Source organism: Acomys minous, assembly GCF_964271855.1.
Source record: "Acomys minous genome assembly, chromosome: 11".
NCBI classification, from domain to species: domain Eukaryota; kingdom Metazoa; phylum Chordata; class Mammalia; order Rodentia; family Muridae; genus Acomys; species Acomys minous.
Window position 1 is genome coordinate 36,248,532 of NC_140492.1, and position 14,842 is coordinate 36,263,373.

Consider the following 14,842-nt stretch of genomic DNA (forward strand, 5'->3'; position numbering starts at 1 on the left):
TCTCAGGAAAGCTTCTGCTTCCCAGGCACTGTGAAACGGTTCCTTTAGTCTACCACGGTGCGCACTACTTCATTTAGACATAATTACTTACTGGGCTTACTTGCAGAGTTTCTGAAGGCAGGCTGATGTTTTGTCTCTTCTGAATACCACGGGGTTGCACCGACCCTTGAACAGTCAGTCTCCTGAGAATTATGATGCCTACCCCCAGACTGTGGGTCGATTCGGTCCGTGAAACTCAGTTAGAAGTCACCATTGTCACCATCATAAGAGCGTTCACTGAAATTAGTTTACCTGAATATTTGTATTTCCCATCCTCTCGAATTATGCTGCTTTAGCCCAAATAGTGATCTGGAAGTGTATCATCATATACTTTACTAAACTAACATCTTGAAGTGAAATTTTTTAAAAAAGTCTCTACTGAATGACAAATAAAATGTAAAAGAAAATACTGAAAAGGCAAGGCTAAGTGGTGTAACAGCTTCACAAAAAGGGAATGCCTTGTGATAAAATCTTATGCTCTATAATTTGCTGTATTTTATAAATGCTTGCCTGTGTTAAAATTACAAAGCTATGTGAATATGTAGAAAAGAAAAAAAAAGATAAAGAGACAATTGTGGATCGATACCATCTAAGATTCTTGCTCTACACAATTATCATTATCTTCTGTAAAATATTTTCTAAGTTATATGTGAAGCACCATGGCTGCAAAATTGTGACAAAGTTATCCAAAACCAAGCCAGGAATCCCACAAAAAAAAAAAAAAAAAAAAAAAGCTAGCTGGTCTCACTTCTCATCTCAGCAATCACATTATGACTCGATCTCACCCTAGGCCAGCCTTCCACATCCTTCTAGATAACCAATGTCCACTTGTATGTGTTTAATCCAGGTTCACGGTTAAGTCTTTTTTTATATTGCTCTTTAGGACTACAACTACATAAAAGAACCTGTTTGGCTTGAATTAAACACACGCCAATAGAGGGTTCCTACTTCCACATCCTGGTTCTTTCGAAGGATGTGGAAGGATGACCTAAGATGACAGTGATTTAGGAAGAGTCATAAAAGACAGCCTCGGAACACAGCCTCATAAAAGAGCCCTGTTTTAGTTTAGTGCAGTGGTCCTCAACCTTCCTAACGCTGAGACCCTTTAATACAGTCCCCCATAGTGTGGTGACCCCCAACCATAACATTATTTTCGTTGCTACTTCATAACTGTGATTTGTCTATGGTTATGAATATCTGATATGTAGGATATCTGATACGTGACCACTGTGAAAGGATCGTGTGGCCCCCAAATGGCTCCTGACCCACAGGTTGAGAGTCACTGGTTAGTGGTTGGTAGACAGGTTCTGAGACAGTCTCACAAGGTGGGGTAGCTAACCAGGAAGTCCTGATGCCCATGCTTCAGCAAGAGCTAGGACTGCAAGCTTGTCTGTGTTACACTTATGTTTTATCAAACCAAGAGAAGACAGAACATTCTAAATCAACCTAATATTGATAATTATACATGTTTCTTTGCGGAGAGAAATAAGTTATTCACTTCTGACCATTCAAAAATACTGTGCTTCCTTTGCACCACACAAGCCAATAAAAGTACTGCTTCCCAGAATACAAAAGTTTTCATGCGTAACTACAAGTATTACTGTCTGAGATGATTCTTTCAAAGAATCAACTTGATTTGTTTCATAGGCTATTAAATTGCAAACCCAAATCAATACCCTTGCCAACATGCCATATGAATAGCTGTAAACAAACCAGTCTTAATGGGTTTTAAAAATTAATTTCCTGATATTCCATCATGTTCAAGTCACATTCTAGCCCACAAGGCAGACAAATCTTCTGTAATATAAATGAGAAAGCTGGGCTACTAAGATGAAGTGACCCAAATTCCTGATCATAATATAAACTGGAAACGGAAATTCAATCACAGCAGATTATCAACTTCTTATTATGGAAAATTTATTACAGCACCGCATATGCAATCAGGCTAAGCTCCACTGATTTTAATATTGTTAAAAAGATGTGTATTTTAAAAAAGGTTTTGAAAATGAACTTAATTTAAAGACTTAAAACTTAGTATAAAGATTTGAAGATCAATTTACCATGGTAAATTTTAGTCATGTATATAAGCTATATCTAGTATAAATATATGAAAATAAACCAAACCTATTTATAAATTTAAAGACTACTAGTTAGCTATGATACATCATTGTGAAAGAGAATGTTTTAAAAACTTCATGAATTTTATTCTAAGTCAAACAGAAAGAAAAATCATTTAAGCAAACAATGTGCTGAGAAACAGCTATGTACGACATTACTTGTAACAAAGGTAATAGATAGTACTATCACTTCAAAACAGTGTCAGAAAGATTAAAAAGCACATGTGCACTTGCATAGACACAGGATATATTTTTACCTGGGTAGGCTGAGTGGAGAAAAAGACTTATTCAGTTGAGAAAATTAAAAAGCAATGACCCACAACCCTACTACCAAAAGACAGATGAGACTGTATTATTTCCTTCCAATCTCCCTCCCAAGGCTTCTTGAGAGAGTGTAAGTTCCACCTTGGAACATGGGGGCATTCTCATATTAAACAGTCTGTAGGTGCTCCAGAGGCTCGCATCTGTGAGTGCATGTCAGCTGACCAGGAAGGAATGTGCTACACTGGTTAAGACAGGCTTCAAAGAAATTTCACTGCAAGAAGCACCAGGGCCCTTTGAGTAAGAGATTTTTTTTTTCCCAGAAATTAGGGAATCCACCTCTCACACGACTTCTGAATTCTCACCACGCTGGCCCTTCATTTCCTAGCTTAGTAACTCGGGATTAATAACTGATGAATACGGTATGCGTTCCCTTCCTAAAACTGAATTTTCAGCTCATTTTCTTAATCTAAGATGTGCATTCTCATATGAACAAGACATTAAATCGACACAAAGGGCTTAAATAAACAAAATGTATCTAGGTTCGAAGAACTAAAAATCATGTCTTTTAAGATCTCTAGTGTTATTTCTATTTGTGTTGATATGTACTGGTATTTACATAAAATAGATGGGAGACCAATATATGGTTACAATGCTGACGATGATTATTCAAAGTCATTAAAAATAAGATAAGGATGCATGTTATATTAGTCTGGGCATGCAACATTCCAAAAGACAATGGTCTCCTACATAGCTGACTCTATCTGAAGATTTGTTCTAAACATGATGCAAATACTTAAGCCATTTAGAAATGTGCAAAACACAGTGTGCTTATATGGTGTGCTGCCTCCCCTCCTGTTCCCTTCTGTATTAAAATATGCTGTATTTATTCAGTCTGCCTCGGTTTCCCTTTGTTGGAAATGTGATAACTATCTCACCCAGCTATATGTTAAGTGCATTGATTCGCACAGACCACTTAGTCCTGGGCCTCTCACACACTAAACATCTGTAGCCATAGAAATCTGTTTCCCCACCATTAGGAAGAAATCTCATGCACAGATGCCAACCTCAGCGGCTTCCACGCTCTAATACAGTAAGTGCTGACTGAAACCTGCCTGCTACACATCTGAACCTTTGGTTGCTCGGTTTAAATGTGGCTATTTAAGAGTACAGTTTACCAAGCATGGCTTTCCCTTAGAGATTAACTCTCACACGGCCATCAAAGCTGCGGCACCTCAAGCCAAGCCCATAACCTTGAAGATACACTTTACTGACAAAAATGTGCACTCGGCAGGAAGCTTATAAATGAAAATGTTTAAAAAAAAACAGCTCTTCTTAGCAATAAGTAACAACACAATCCTTATCTTTCCCATTGCAATGCAGTGAGAGAAGCAACGGAAAACGTGTTCAACCACTAATGCCAAATAAAATGTGGTATGCTGCCTGAAAAAGCAACACTGAAACGTTCAGTCCTGTATTATTCTCTTTCCATTGTGATGATTTATAAACCAACAATTTGCACCCTTCTGGAATAGGTTTTCCGAGGATTGTTGATGGAAAAAAGTTTTGTCACTTTCTGGGAAAGTTTGCCCTTTTGGTAGTGGACCGCTCCCCTGGGTTACTTCTGCGTTTGATCAAACCAATTTACAAACCTCTGTCCTTCCTCGGTAATGGGCAGGTGCTCTGGAGAACGAATTAACAAATGCAAGGCTCTAGAGAGCACTGCAAACGGCTTCATTAGCTTTAGAACCTGGGCGCTATCCCTAAGAACAGTAGTCACTGCCTGCCTTTAATAAGCTCAAGACTCCTTTTAATTTGCTTGGTCCATCAGTCCAGCAGAAGACAAGCAGAGAGGCCTCGGGGTAAGAACCTCACGTGCCTCTTTCAGAGAAATGAATGGCCTTGCGGAAAAGTAAAGCGACGCAAACTTGAGACACCGGGCGGCAGAGCCCCCCACTTGGCACAGGAGCCTCGCCAGCGTTGTGTCGCTGCATCTCTGGGTACATCTGCAGGTTCCTTCAACAGCCAAGAGCCTCAGGAGGCCGACCCCGTGCTGGCCACCACTCACCTTGCTGGGCTCCAGCGTCTTGGAGCAGCAGGAGCAGCAGGAGCAGCAGCCGAGGCCTGGAGGAGGAGTTGCGGCCAGGAGGGAGGGGACAGCCGTCGGCGCTGGGCAGCGCGGCCCGGCCGGTGGCGGCGGGCGCGGCCGGGCCTCGGGGACCCTGCGGACTGCGCGCGGCGCTCAGCGGCGCCCGGCTCGCCATCGCGGCGGCCGGCAATCCGCCCGCATAGTGCGCGCGCCGCGGAGCCCCGTGCGCCCGGGGCCCGCAGCACCCGCCGAGGACCGGACGGCGGCGCAGCGCGCCTCTACCCCTCCGCCCTGCTCCCCGCTTAGGCTTCGCCGCGCTTTCCGCCCCGAGACCCCCAGGCCGGAGCGCGGCGGTCGGGAGGGTAGCACCGGGGGGCCGAGCTGGGACGCGCTCCCGCCGCGCTCGTAGCCCAACCGGCTCGCGGGCAGGCCAGCCCCGCTCCCTCGCCCACCCTCCCGCGCGCGCGGGCCACGCCTCCTCGGCCAGCCTAAACCAATGAGCGGCCAGCTCTGGTCCAGCTCCTTCCGTACCGCCCAATCAACACGCTCTCTCTTCGGCCGACCTGTTAGCTCTCCTCCTAGCGCTCCACCGCCCCTTATCCGCGTCCGCCAATCGCGCTGGACCTCAGGGAGCGTCCCACCCGCCTCCCTCGATCCGGGTCCGCCCCCAAGCCGCGGCCCGGAGCGGTCTCCGCCCCTCCGAGGAGCCTGTAGTTTTTTGGGACCACTGCCCAGAGTGAACCCGCCGAGACTCTCCGGTCAGTGACTTCCGGGACTTCCCCATCCCGCGTTCTCCAGCTTCCCAGAGCCAGCTTGTTCGTGGCTCCTCCCTCGTCGCACATCAGGCCACTGAGAAGGGGTGGGATGGCTGGATGCTGGAAGATTTCAGCTGGGAGCTGTATTTAAGGCACTGTTTTTTGTTTTTGTTTTTTTTAAGATAGCAGCATGTGTGTTTAATTAAAACTGCAGTCAATTGTGGCAACATCTCCGTGTACAATTATAGATGTCATGTTCAGTTTTCGAAACGATATCTCCTATGTCCTTTACTGTGGAAGTCTTTGGAGGGAGAGTATAAAATAAGACCCATGTTGCCGAGAGACATAAGTTACGTCTAGTATTTGTAAAACTGTGCTCAAAGAAGTCCCGGGAGTTAGAGCCACCTTACAAAAAATTTGCAGGTTCTGGAATGAGGAAGATAGGTCAATACATCATTCACGTCAAAATGAAACAAGTACAAATTAGAATAAGAGGCAATTGGATGGAGACTATGAGCAGACAGTATGAGGGGGGAAAAGCAGTCTTTAAAGAAGAATACACAGAACTAGACAGACAGTGGTTTTACAGAGAAAAAAAAACATCTGGGATGTTTTTAATATGGCATCAAAAGACAAAAAGACAAAACAAAAAACCGAGCACAGTGGCGCTCACCTGTAATCCCAGCACTCAGGGAGGCAGAGGCAGAGGCAGGCAGATTTCTGTTGAGTTCGATACCAGCTTGGTCTATAAAGTGAGTCCAGGACAGCCAGGGCTACTGGTCTACAAAGGGAATCCAGGACAGCCAGGGCTACACAGAGAAACCCTGTTTTGAGAAACCAAAACAACAACAACAAAAACAAAACTAAACTAAACTAAAACCCCAAAAGAAATAGGGAATTAGTAAGGTAGGACAGATTGTGTAGCAAAGGAAGTAACTATAGGGCATGTGTATTATCTTCCGATTTATGGATGTTCAGCTTGGTTGATTTTCACTGGACCAAAAGTATGCACTTCGATGTCCTGGTCCAATCTTGACTGCCTTAACAAACCACAGTTTTCCGGCAGCTTGGGTGTTCTCAAGGTTAAACAATTGATGCGCTCTAGCAAACTGATAGTGACGTGGGATGTCTGCAACCTTGAGCGTATTTAATGCACTCTTGACTTCCTGTATTTTCAAGTGATGGTGGGTTTATCAAATATGACTCCATCATAAATGGAGAAGCATCTGTACTGGGATGCAAAAGCTAGAGAGATAGCTTATAGGTTAAGAGCTCTTGCTGCTGATTGTTATGATCTGAGTTCGATCCTCGGGACTCACAGGGTGGTAGGAAAGAACTAACTTCTTCAAGTTGTCCATGGTCCTCCAGATCTGCATTGCGGAACATGCCCCCACCTCCCAGCCCACAAAATAAACAAATGCATGTATTTTTTTTTAAGAAAAAAAAAAGTGATATAGCTACTCAGCCAATAAGTGAGGCTATATAACAAGCAGGCTGTGTAAATGTCAATTTGGGAGGTATGTGGAAACTGAGTCTGGAATTCACGACTACATGTGATAGCCACAAACATGTAAAAGAATGACATCGGCAAAAGATCTGAGTGTTGGAAAGGACTGCAGAAGCCATCTTTTTCAAGTTCCCGGCATCCTTCTCACACAATAAGCCTCCCACTCAATGTCTATGATAAGCATCTATCGGGTATCCTGTGATAGGCCCACTATGTGCACTGGTCACACAAAGTTCAGTTAGAGAAGCTTACATTCTAGTGGTGAACACAGACATTTAAATAAATCCATTGTCACCAATGCCAACTTGGAGGTATCTTGACCTACTCTGGCAAACTGTTCTAAGCCAAGGCTTCTAGTGATAGTCCCTGAGATAACGCACCTCGCTTGCTGGACCACTCCTTCCACATGGCCTAATAATGATAACCGGGGGCATCACACAGTGGCCACAGCAAGGTGGCTGAAGCTCCTGCCTAGGATTCCTTCAGCTACACAGAGCTGCACCAGAAGCACAGTGAGGTTCCAGAGGACAGGAGAGGGAAAGAAAGAGGAGGAGCCAGTGTCTGAAAAATGATGCTCTCTGGCTTTGTATTCTTTTACGCTTCAGCTGCCCAGGTTTTGGTTTTGGAGGTTTGGGCTGGAGAGCCGCTGGAGAGCATCCCTCTGCTGCCAGACCATGGGGAATCATAGGCGGAGAGCTGATGTGTCAGAATTGAAACGTGCCTCCCACTTTGTCCCTCCACTTCTGATTACTGTTGTACAGGCAGTTTCAGAAGGCTACTGTGAGATAATGAAACTTTTTTTCTCAGGAACCTCCCACTAAAGTCATGTATCAGGGATTCCTGTCTGGAACATTAACTGCCAGAGGGGAGTCCTGGTTTATATTTGCTCTCCCATTCTCTGCATACTGCTCGAGTCAAACTTATCATTTCCTTTGCCTCTGGGACTCAGTTTCCTTGTAGTTTGACATCTGCTGAATCCGAGGGAGCAGGATGAGTTTGCCTATGACACTCAGCAGCATAGAGCCAGGACGTAATTGGCTACTGTGAAAAATCACTCAAAGTGAATAGGTTTGTTGAAGGCCACCATCATAAAAGTCATAGCTAGAAGCTAGAGGCAAGTCTGGCCCTCAGCTCTCCTGCAGAACCTTAAGGAGATGAGAGCTTTAGGGATTCCCTCGGGTGCAAAACAACAGCACGAGCCCAAACTGAGTAGAGACTTCATTACACATGAGTTCCTGGACATAAGCCAAGCCCTGCAGCCACCACAGTAAAAGAAATAATGTAGGGCTCTAAGGAAGATTTGGACTTCAGGAAGACACCACATAGGATAGTTGGATATGAAACACTAGGAATTAAAGTATGCATCATTTCAATGCATATTTACCCCATGCAAAGACATTTAAAAATACAAACAGATTGCCAATGTGAATTTTAATTTACAAAATCTTCCCTTCCCTAATTGTCTCTTGCTCTTTCTTCTCATTCTTGCTTTTCTCTCATCTTCTCCTGGTCAATAAAAAGAAACAGGAATTGACACCCAGAGAAAAAGAAATATGAAGAGTCACACCCCACAATTTCATCTTGTAAATGAGCTCAGGAAATGAGACCGGAGAGAAAGCCCCTGGGGCTGGCGGCCTGTGTTTCTGTCACCGAGGACATCTGGGTTTTAATGACATGATATGGTAAGAATCATTTGGCACCATCACTGCTGTTAAATGTCTTTCAAGCATTAATAAAACATAAGGGACTCGCTTAAAATGGCATGTGCACTGGAACCCTTCCGGTGACGGTGTGTAATGCATCATTGGTGAGCTTTATCAGTGGCTGTGCTTCTGGCAGGGTAGCTGAAAGGGGCAAAGGAAGGAGAATTTGCTTTTGTGATCTTCTCCTGAGGTCAGAGAGAAAGAAGCCTATGGCAGTTCTGGGGAAATATTTCAAACTTCAAAGACTGCTGGCCTAAGATCTGGTTGCCATTCTCACAGAAGTGTTTTCTTTGTCCCATGGACTGTCGGGACAAATGTTTATAGCCATGCTTGTTTGCCGAGTGTCTGAATTCTGCTAATGATCCCTCTGTGAACAGAAGTGGTTTTGATGCGTGCTTCCCTGTACGTGGCTGGTTTTCTTTCAGCCCGCCTTTTCTGACAAGGTTCTCAGGTTTATTCCTCAGATATTCTTAACATTTATCAACTCGTGCAAAAGGTTTTTGTTGTAGCAAATGTAAGGCAAGAGCATTCGTTGGATGTACTTAAATATTCATTATAGAAGGTGTTTTGTTTCTGCAAGTAGGTGATGAATTCTAATTTTTTTCTTGCTAGATTGTCGGTGTCTACTTTTATTTCTTTCTACTATGTTTTAGCTGCTGCAGCTGTCTCTTTCCATTTCCCTTCTCCATCACACTCTTACTCCTTTCCTTTTTGTAGGAATATAAGAGCTTTGGGAGTGAGAACATAGCTCAGTGGTGGAGTACTTGCCTGGGATTCAGAAGACCCTGGGGTTTGTTTCTAGTACCAAAAATAAGATACATAAATAAAGCTAATGGTTAATTCTCTTGTGGTTCACAACAAGAAGCCTCCACTTTATTGTTTATCTCTGATGTAGGCTTCAATAGACTTTGGTGACATTGCGTAAAAATCGCCTGGAAATGAGAGGATTAATTATACATGATTGGTTAACATACCACTTTAATACAAATACTGAAAACTGCCAAACGTCTGAGATCATGTGTTTTAGAAGTGAAAGAGCTACATGCTGCTGCTGTGGTTTTATGCTGTGTCTTTTCCTGTAGGGATGTTTGCTGGGAAGAGTTAAGAATTAAAGTGTAGACCTGGGATACTGTTGAGCATCTGAGAAACTCAGTCGCTTCCTAAGGTCATGGCAACTACCTGGAGAAAGCGCGTGCATTGAGCCCCTGCTGCGGAGGGCTGCGACCCCATCAACCTCACTCTTCACCACTGTGTGTGTATCTGTGTGCTTGGGTGTGTGAGTGCGGGCAGGTGTGTATGCCATGGTGTGCAAGTGGAAGTCAACCTTGGGTGTGAGTCTCAGCTTCCACCCTGTTTACTACAAAGTTTCTTGTTTGTCACTTCTTCCTGCAGGGTAGCTGCCAACGGCTTCTGGAGAGTCCCCTGCTCCCCCCGCCCCGCCTCCCACAGCTCCATGGGAACACTCTAATATGGGTTCTAGGAATCTGAACTCAGATCTTGGAATTTGTGTCTGGTGAACTCTTCACCCACCCAGGCATGCTGCTTTCTTTTATCCCTTGGATAAATCCTGAATCCTCCATTTCTAAATTGCTACATAATATGGGAAGGAGAGAAAACAAACGCTGGTGAATGCAGAATTGGCCTCTGGGAAATGTTTACCCTGAATAGAAATGTACCTTAAGGGGTGCTTGAAAAGCAACTCCCCAAACAAAGCCTAACTCCATATCAGCAATGCCTGGGTGGCTGGGCTAAAAGAATAACCACTGTTTGTTCTGTGGAGGAAGCAAACAGGACCTTGGAGTAATGAAGGTGATATTATCCAGAAGAAGAACGGACTCAGAGGAGATAAAGCTGGTCAGCTATGTGGCAGGAAGCTGCGGTTGCCAACACTGGAGAAATAGAATTACCCAGTTGTGTGGATGCCAAGATGCCTTTAAAAGTAAAACTAAGTCAGGGGTGATGGTACATGCCTGCAACCTCAGCCCCTCGGGAGGAGGGGAGCATCCGGGCTAGCATGCACTACACAGTAAGACTCTATTGTGGCTGACTAACTCACACAATAAATAAATAGATGCTATAATAAGATTCAGAGCTAATAAATAATCTCAAGGCATTTGTTATGTGTGATATATTGCAATCCTTTTTTTTTTTTACTCTCTCCTCAAATGTTCCATTAAGTTTGCTAGCCATAGCCTTGAATTGGATGAGATACATAGCATTGGGAAGAGAATACAATCACAACAGTACCCAGTTCATTGACTGTACACAGAAAGGGCCGGTATCCTCAAGAGGCAAAGTAAAGAGAGACCCGGAGACTGTCAGGACCACAAATTTGAGAAACTTAAACCTCCATGCCACTCCCCACCTTCTTGAGAAGAAACTGGATGCCCAGCTCTTATTAGGTCAGTATATTTGAAAAGGCGGTCATAGCCAGCTAGAGAATTTATAACAATTTATAACTAATACCTTTTATACTAACATAAGTAAATAATACAATTAATTTTAAATATTCTATGAACCAAGAGAACAAAAGTAGAAACTGCAAGTTTTAAATACATCATTTCCTTCAACTATTTGTTTTCAGTCCTTCAATTACATTTTAGTTTAAATCCTTTAGGTTTAAAATAAGTCAATAACGTAGGATTCCAGTATCAAGCCTTTGAAAATTTGTTGTTTAAAAGGAAGACCCAAGGTCTTTTAAAACAAATAAGTGCATTATCCCTTTCATAGCGAATTCATAGGCAAGCTAATGTTAGCCTGCCTGATGCAATGACATGTAAATGAGATGAGGACGTATGTTTTCACTTGAGCAGGTTCTTTTTCATTTTTGACATTTTACTAACCATGGTTTTCTAAATGATAGATTGTGGATGGAAAGGAAATGATATATTATTCAGATTAACTTAATTTTCCACGACCTTCTGCATTGATAGCCAGATTTTAATGCCACTGTAAGCATTGCACTTGACTGACACACACTATCATTTGGCTCATAGCTAACATACAGCACAAAAGGAAAGAGGCGAATGGTTTCTTTTGAAGGATTGACTGCTGACTGCAATAACTTCTGAGAGAAAAACAAAAGAGAATATCATTTGCCTATACTAGTTATTTTTTTCCCCATCTTAAAAGATAAGGCATGTCTAGTCTGTGTGGAAATAAAATTATTTTCTTTTTTTAATTTAAAATTATTTTTTACTTTTACATATACATTTATATTATATAATTAGTTTCTTACCACTTATATGGTATTATATATGCTTCTTCTAAATCAATATTTCATGTACATTTGTGGATCTGAAGATTCATTTTGGGTATGTATAATAACACATGATGGATGGGGCTTGTATTACTAACCCTGATTAAACAAAAGGGAGTAGCATGCATGGCCTTTGTAAAAGTCACAGACTATTGTCACAAGAAGGCACACAGTGACTTAGGATCATGCACTTCTTTGATATTTAAGATTCATGCATAAAACACATGGATATGAACAGCATACATCTAAATATTTATTTAGCTATTTTGACTTCAGTTTTTTCCTTCCAAAAAAATATTGTCAAACATAGGCAATCCAGGATTCCTTTAGTCTTTTTATATTCCACTATTCTCATATTCAAAATTAATATTCAGAAAGTATTATAAATACAACCTAAATCATTCATGAACATATTCACTATATAGCTATTGTTAGTTACATATGCATGCCATTAATTAAATCACCTACAAAATAATATTACTTACCAGAGAACCAAACTGAATTAGCCTTAGGTTTTTATAATAATCACAGCACTGCATAATTAAATTGAAATTCTCTCCAAGTGAACAAACTCATATGGCCACTCCTGATTGTTAAAGAAGCCGTTCATTTGGTGAAATTAATGTTATACATGCCAGGAATGGAAATTGTAATATAATTCTTTGCTCACAGAAGACAAAATGAAACAATTAAGCCACATCTAATGATATGTAAAAGTATTATACTCAAATCTTATCTATAAATTATTATCTTTTGTAAATTATTTCTCAGCTGCCATGTCTACATGTTCTGTGTATGAAACAAGCATTCACATTTTTTACCCAGAAATATTTTCTTCCTGGTTCTGGAATTATTTCTGTAACTGATGTTCTTATTCCATTCTGTTGGATGAAATGAACCCTGTCCTTATTTTCTCAAGTTGGATAATAAGAGAAGCAGCTAATATTCATGGAAGATAGAGTGGCTATCCTCTAAATATCCCTTCTCAAATATTACCTCTATGATCCAGGTGTGGTGGCACATATCTATCATCATTGCCCCTCGAGGTAGAGTCAGGAGATCATGAGTTCAAGACCAGACAGGGCTATGAAATAAATTCAGGCCCAGAAGTACAAGAGACTCTGTCTCAAAAAGCTAAGGGTTATAGGTGTAGCTCAGAGGCTTGGCTAGCATTCACACGGTTTGGGGTTCAATCACTGGCACTGCCAAAGAACTGGGAAAAGTTACCCCTACGCATTTGATAAAGGTAGCCAAGATAAGAAGTTGTTATTTAGAAGAAAACAACATGAACCCTTATGGAGGCCATCCTGAGTAAAAAGTTTAGAACGTGACTGCCCGACAATGTTAATTCTTTTCCAATATGACTGAAAAGAAAACAAGCTGCATAAAATAAGTGACACTTAAGACTGTGAACTATGGCATACACTGACCTACCCTACAAGATGGTCAGTGCCAAATGAGCTATGGCATACCCTGAACTACGCCACAGAGATTACAAATACCCATAGTAGCACCAGACTGGGACTTTCCAAGTTCCAAGAATCCCTAATGGAAACCTAAGGCTTCCCAAATAGTGAGGGAAAGTGTTGAGAACAATTCTGCTCAGAGCTTTGTTGTGACAGTTAGGCTGCATGGGTTCCAGGGAATCACTATAATTTTACACCTTAAGAACCTGTATGTTGTTTCTTCCAACTAACTTGTCTCTCTGAGGCTGTACAGAAGCCATGTGCATTTGCCTGTGATGTAAGAGTCTAAGTGAAACACTCTGATCCATTGGTGTGGTATCATTGAACACTATGTTGATTTGCAGCCACAGGAACAATCGATAGCAAGTTTGTCTAACCCTTAGCAGCAGGTCAGACATGATGCTTGCCTACCAACCTCTCCACCTTAAGTTAGTAGATCACCCGTGACAGTGAGTACAGCTTTATCATTGTGAGAATTCACTTTACACAGTTACCTTTTACCAGCACTCTTCAGAAAACTGTTTGCGACAAGAACGAGGTACCTTCTTGCAACTAATAAAGAACCACGAACCTTAATAGGAAACCACAGACTTCCATGCTAGTGCCGCCCCCAGCCAGTGGAGGAAGGGACAAGTATCATACAATATCGAGCATTCTATACACTGACTACGGATGTTTCCTAGCTCTCAGTGAAGTGGGTATATGGAACTCATTTGGGTTAAGACACTAGGGCAGTCTGTGAGCATTTGTGGGTCTTCCCCGCTTGATCACACTTCGTCCACATTCTCCTGAGGATTTTGTTTGTATCATTAAGTGAGTAAGATTCTCTCTAAAGCTTGTTCCTACTTGGGAATAAGGGCAGTATCTAATTGAGGCCCATTGTGGGTTGTTATACAATTATTACTTGATACAGTTGGCTATTTTGAAATCTGTTAGCAAATGCCCCTATCATTATATTTTCTAAATTTTCATTAAAAGTTTTGATCTGAAATATTTTGAAAAGTATACAAACTCAGGCCTTGGAGTTGTGTGGGGCTTAATTTAGTGTTTAGAGACAATGCCTTGCACGGTCTTTATCTGTACCTAATTAACATAGGTCTGGAAGAAGTTTGAGGAATTCCAGATGTTAATTTCCATTTAAATAGGGTGGCTTGATCACATGCATTTATTTCCTTTCCAAAAATGATTTTAAAGTGATACTGAAAGAATTAAAAATGTATGTATATGAGCCACGGTGGTGGTGGTGGGAGCAGTGGCGGTGGTGGTGGCAGCAGGGGTGCATGCCTTTAATCCAAGTACTTGGGAGGCAGAGGCAGGTGAATCTCTATGAGTTCGAGGCCAGCTTGGTCTACAAAGTGAAAAACAAAAACAAAAACAAACAAAATGTATGTATCAACAAAGATGTTGCTTACAAGTTATACAAGGCAGAAGGGCTGGGATTTAAGGATCATGGCTGAAAGTGAAGCTGTGGCCAAGTAAGTGAATGTCTGTTGGTTTAATGCCAGGACCCTGTGCCCTTTCTCCACCCTGGTGACACAGTGGGTATCTAAAAAATAGCAAAGGATGGGTTGTTCTGAAATTTCACTTACAATCCAGAACATTCTGCCCTGCTAGTACTATGCACAGGCTTGACTGTTATTGTCTAC

General features: G+C 42.1%; 2 protein-coding genes across 14 annotated transcripts in view; one reads left to right on the top strand and one right to left on the bottom strand.

The window, feature by feature from the left end:
• The window catches only part of DCBLD2 (discoidin, CUB and LCCL domain containing 2), a 60,895-nt gene extending 55,950 nt beyond the window's left edge, over positions 1–4,945 (bottom strand). For both annotated transcript variants that reach the window (XM_084801238.1, XM_084801237.1), the window contains exon 1: positions 4,486–4,945. In XM_084801238.1, the coding sequence (XP_084657364.1) occupies positions 4,486–4,681 (196 nt within the window). In that variant the 5' untranslated portion in view covers positions 4,682–4,945. The remainder of the gene's footprint in view (positions 1–4,485) is intronic.
• Positions 4,946–5,064: 119 nt separating this feature from the next.
• LOC311608683 (uncharacterized protein) overlaps positions 5,065–14,842 on the top strand; it is a 97,088-nt gene continuing 87,310 nt past the window's right edge. For 2 of the 12 annotated variants that reach the window (XR_014783068.1, XR_014783071.1), the window contains exons 1-4: positions 5,065–5,264; positions 8,290–8,450; positions 10,650–10,873; positions 13,541–13,645. Coding sequence is in view for 1 of the 12 variants with exons in the window: in XM_084801275.1 (XP_084657401.1) it covers positions 8,356–8,450; positions 10,650–10,873 (319 nt within the window). In the remaining 11 variants the exon portion in view is untranslated. Of the gene's footprint in view, positions 5,265–8,289; positions 8,451–9,188; positions 9,469–9,553; positions 9,724–9,863; positions 10,578–10,649; positions 10,874–13,540; positions 13,646–14,842 lie in introns of those variants that run through there. The other 10 variants (XR_014783069.1, XM_084801275.1, XR_014783072.1 and 7 more) reach the window with 9 other exon arrangements.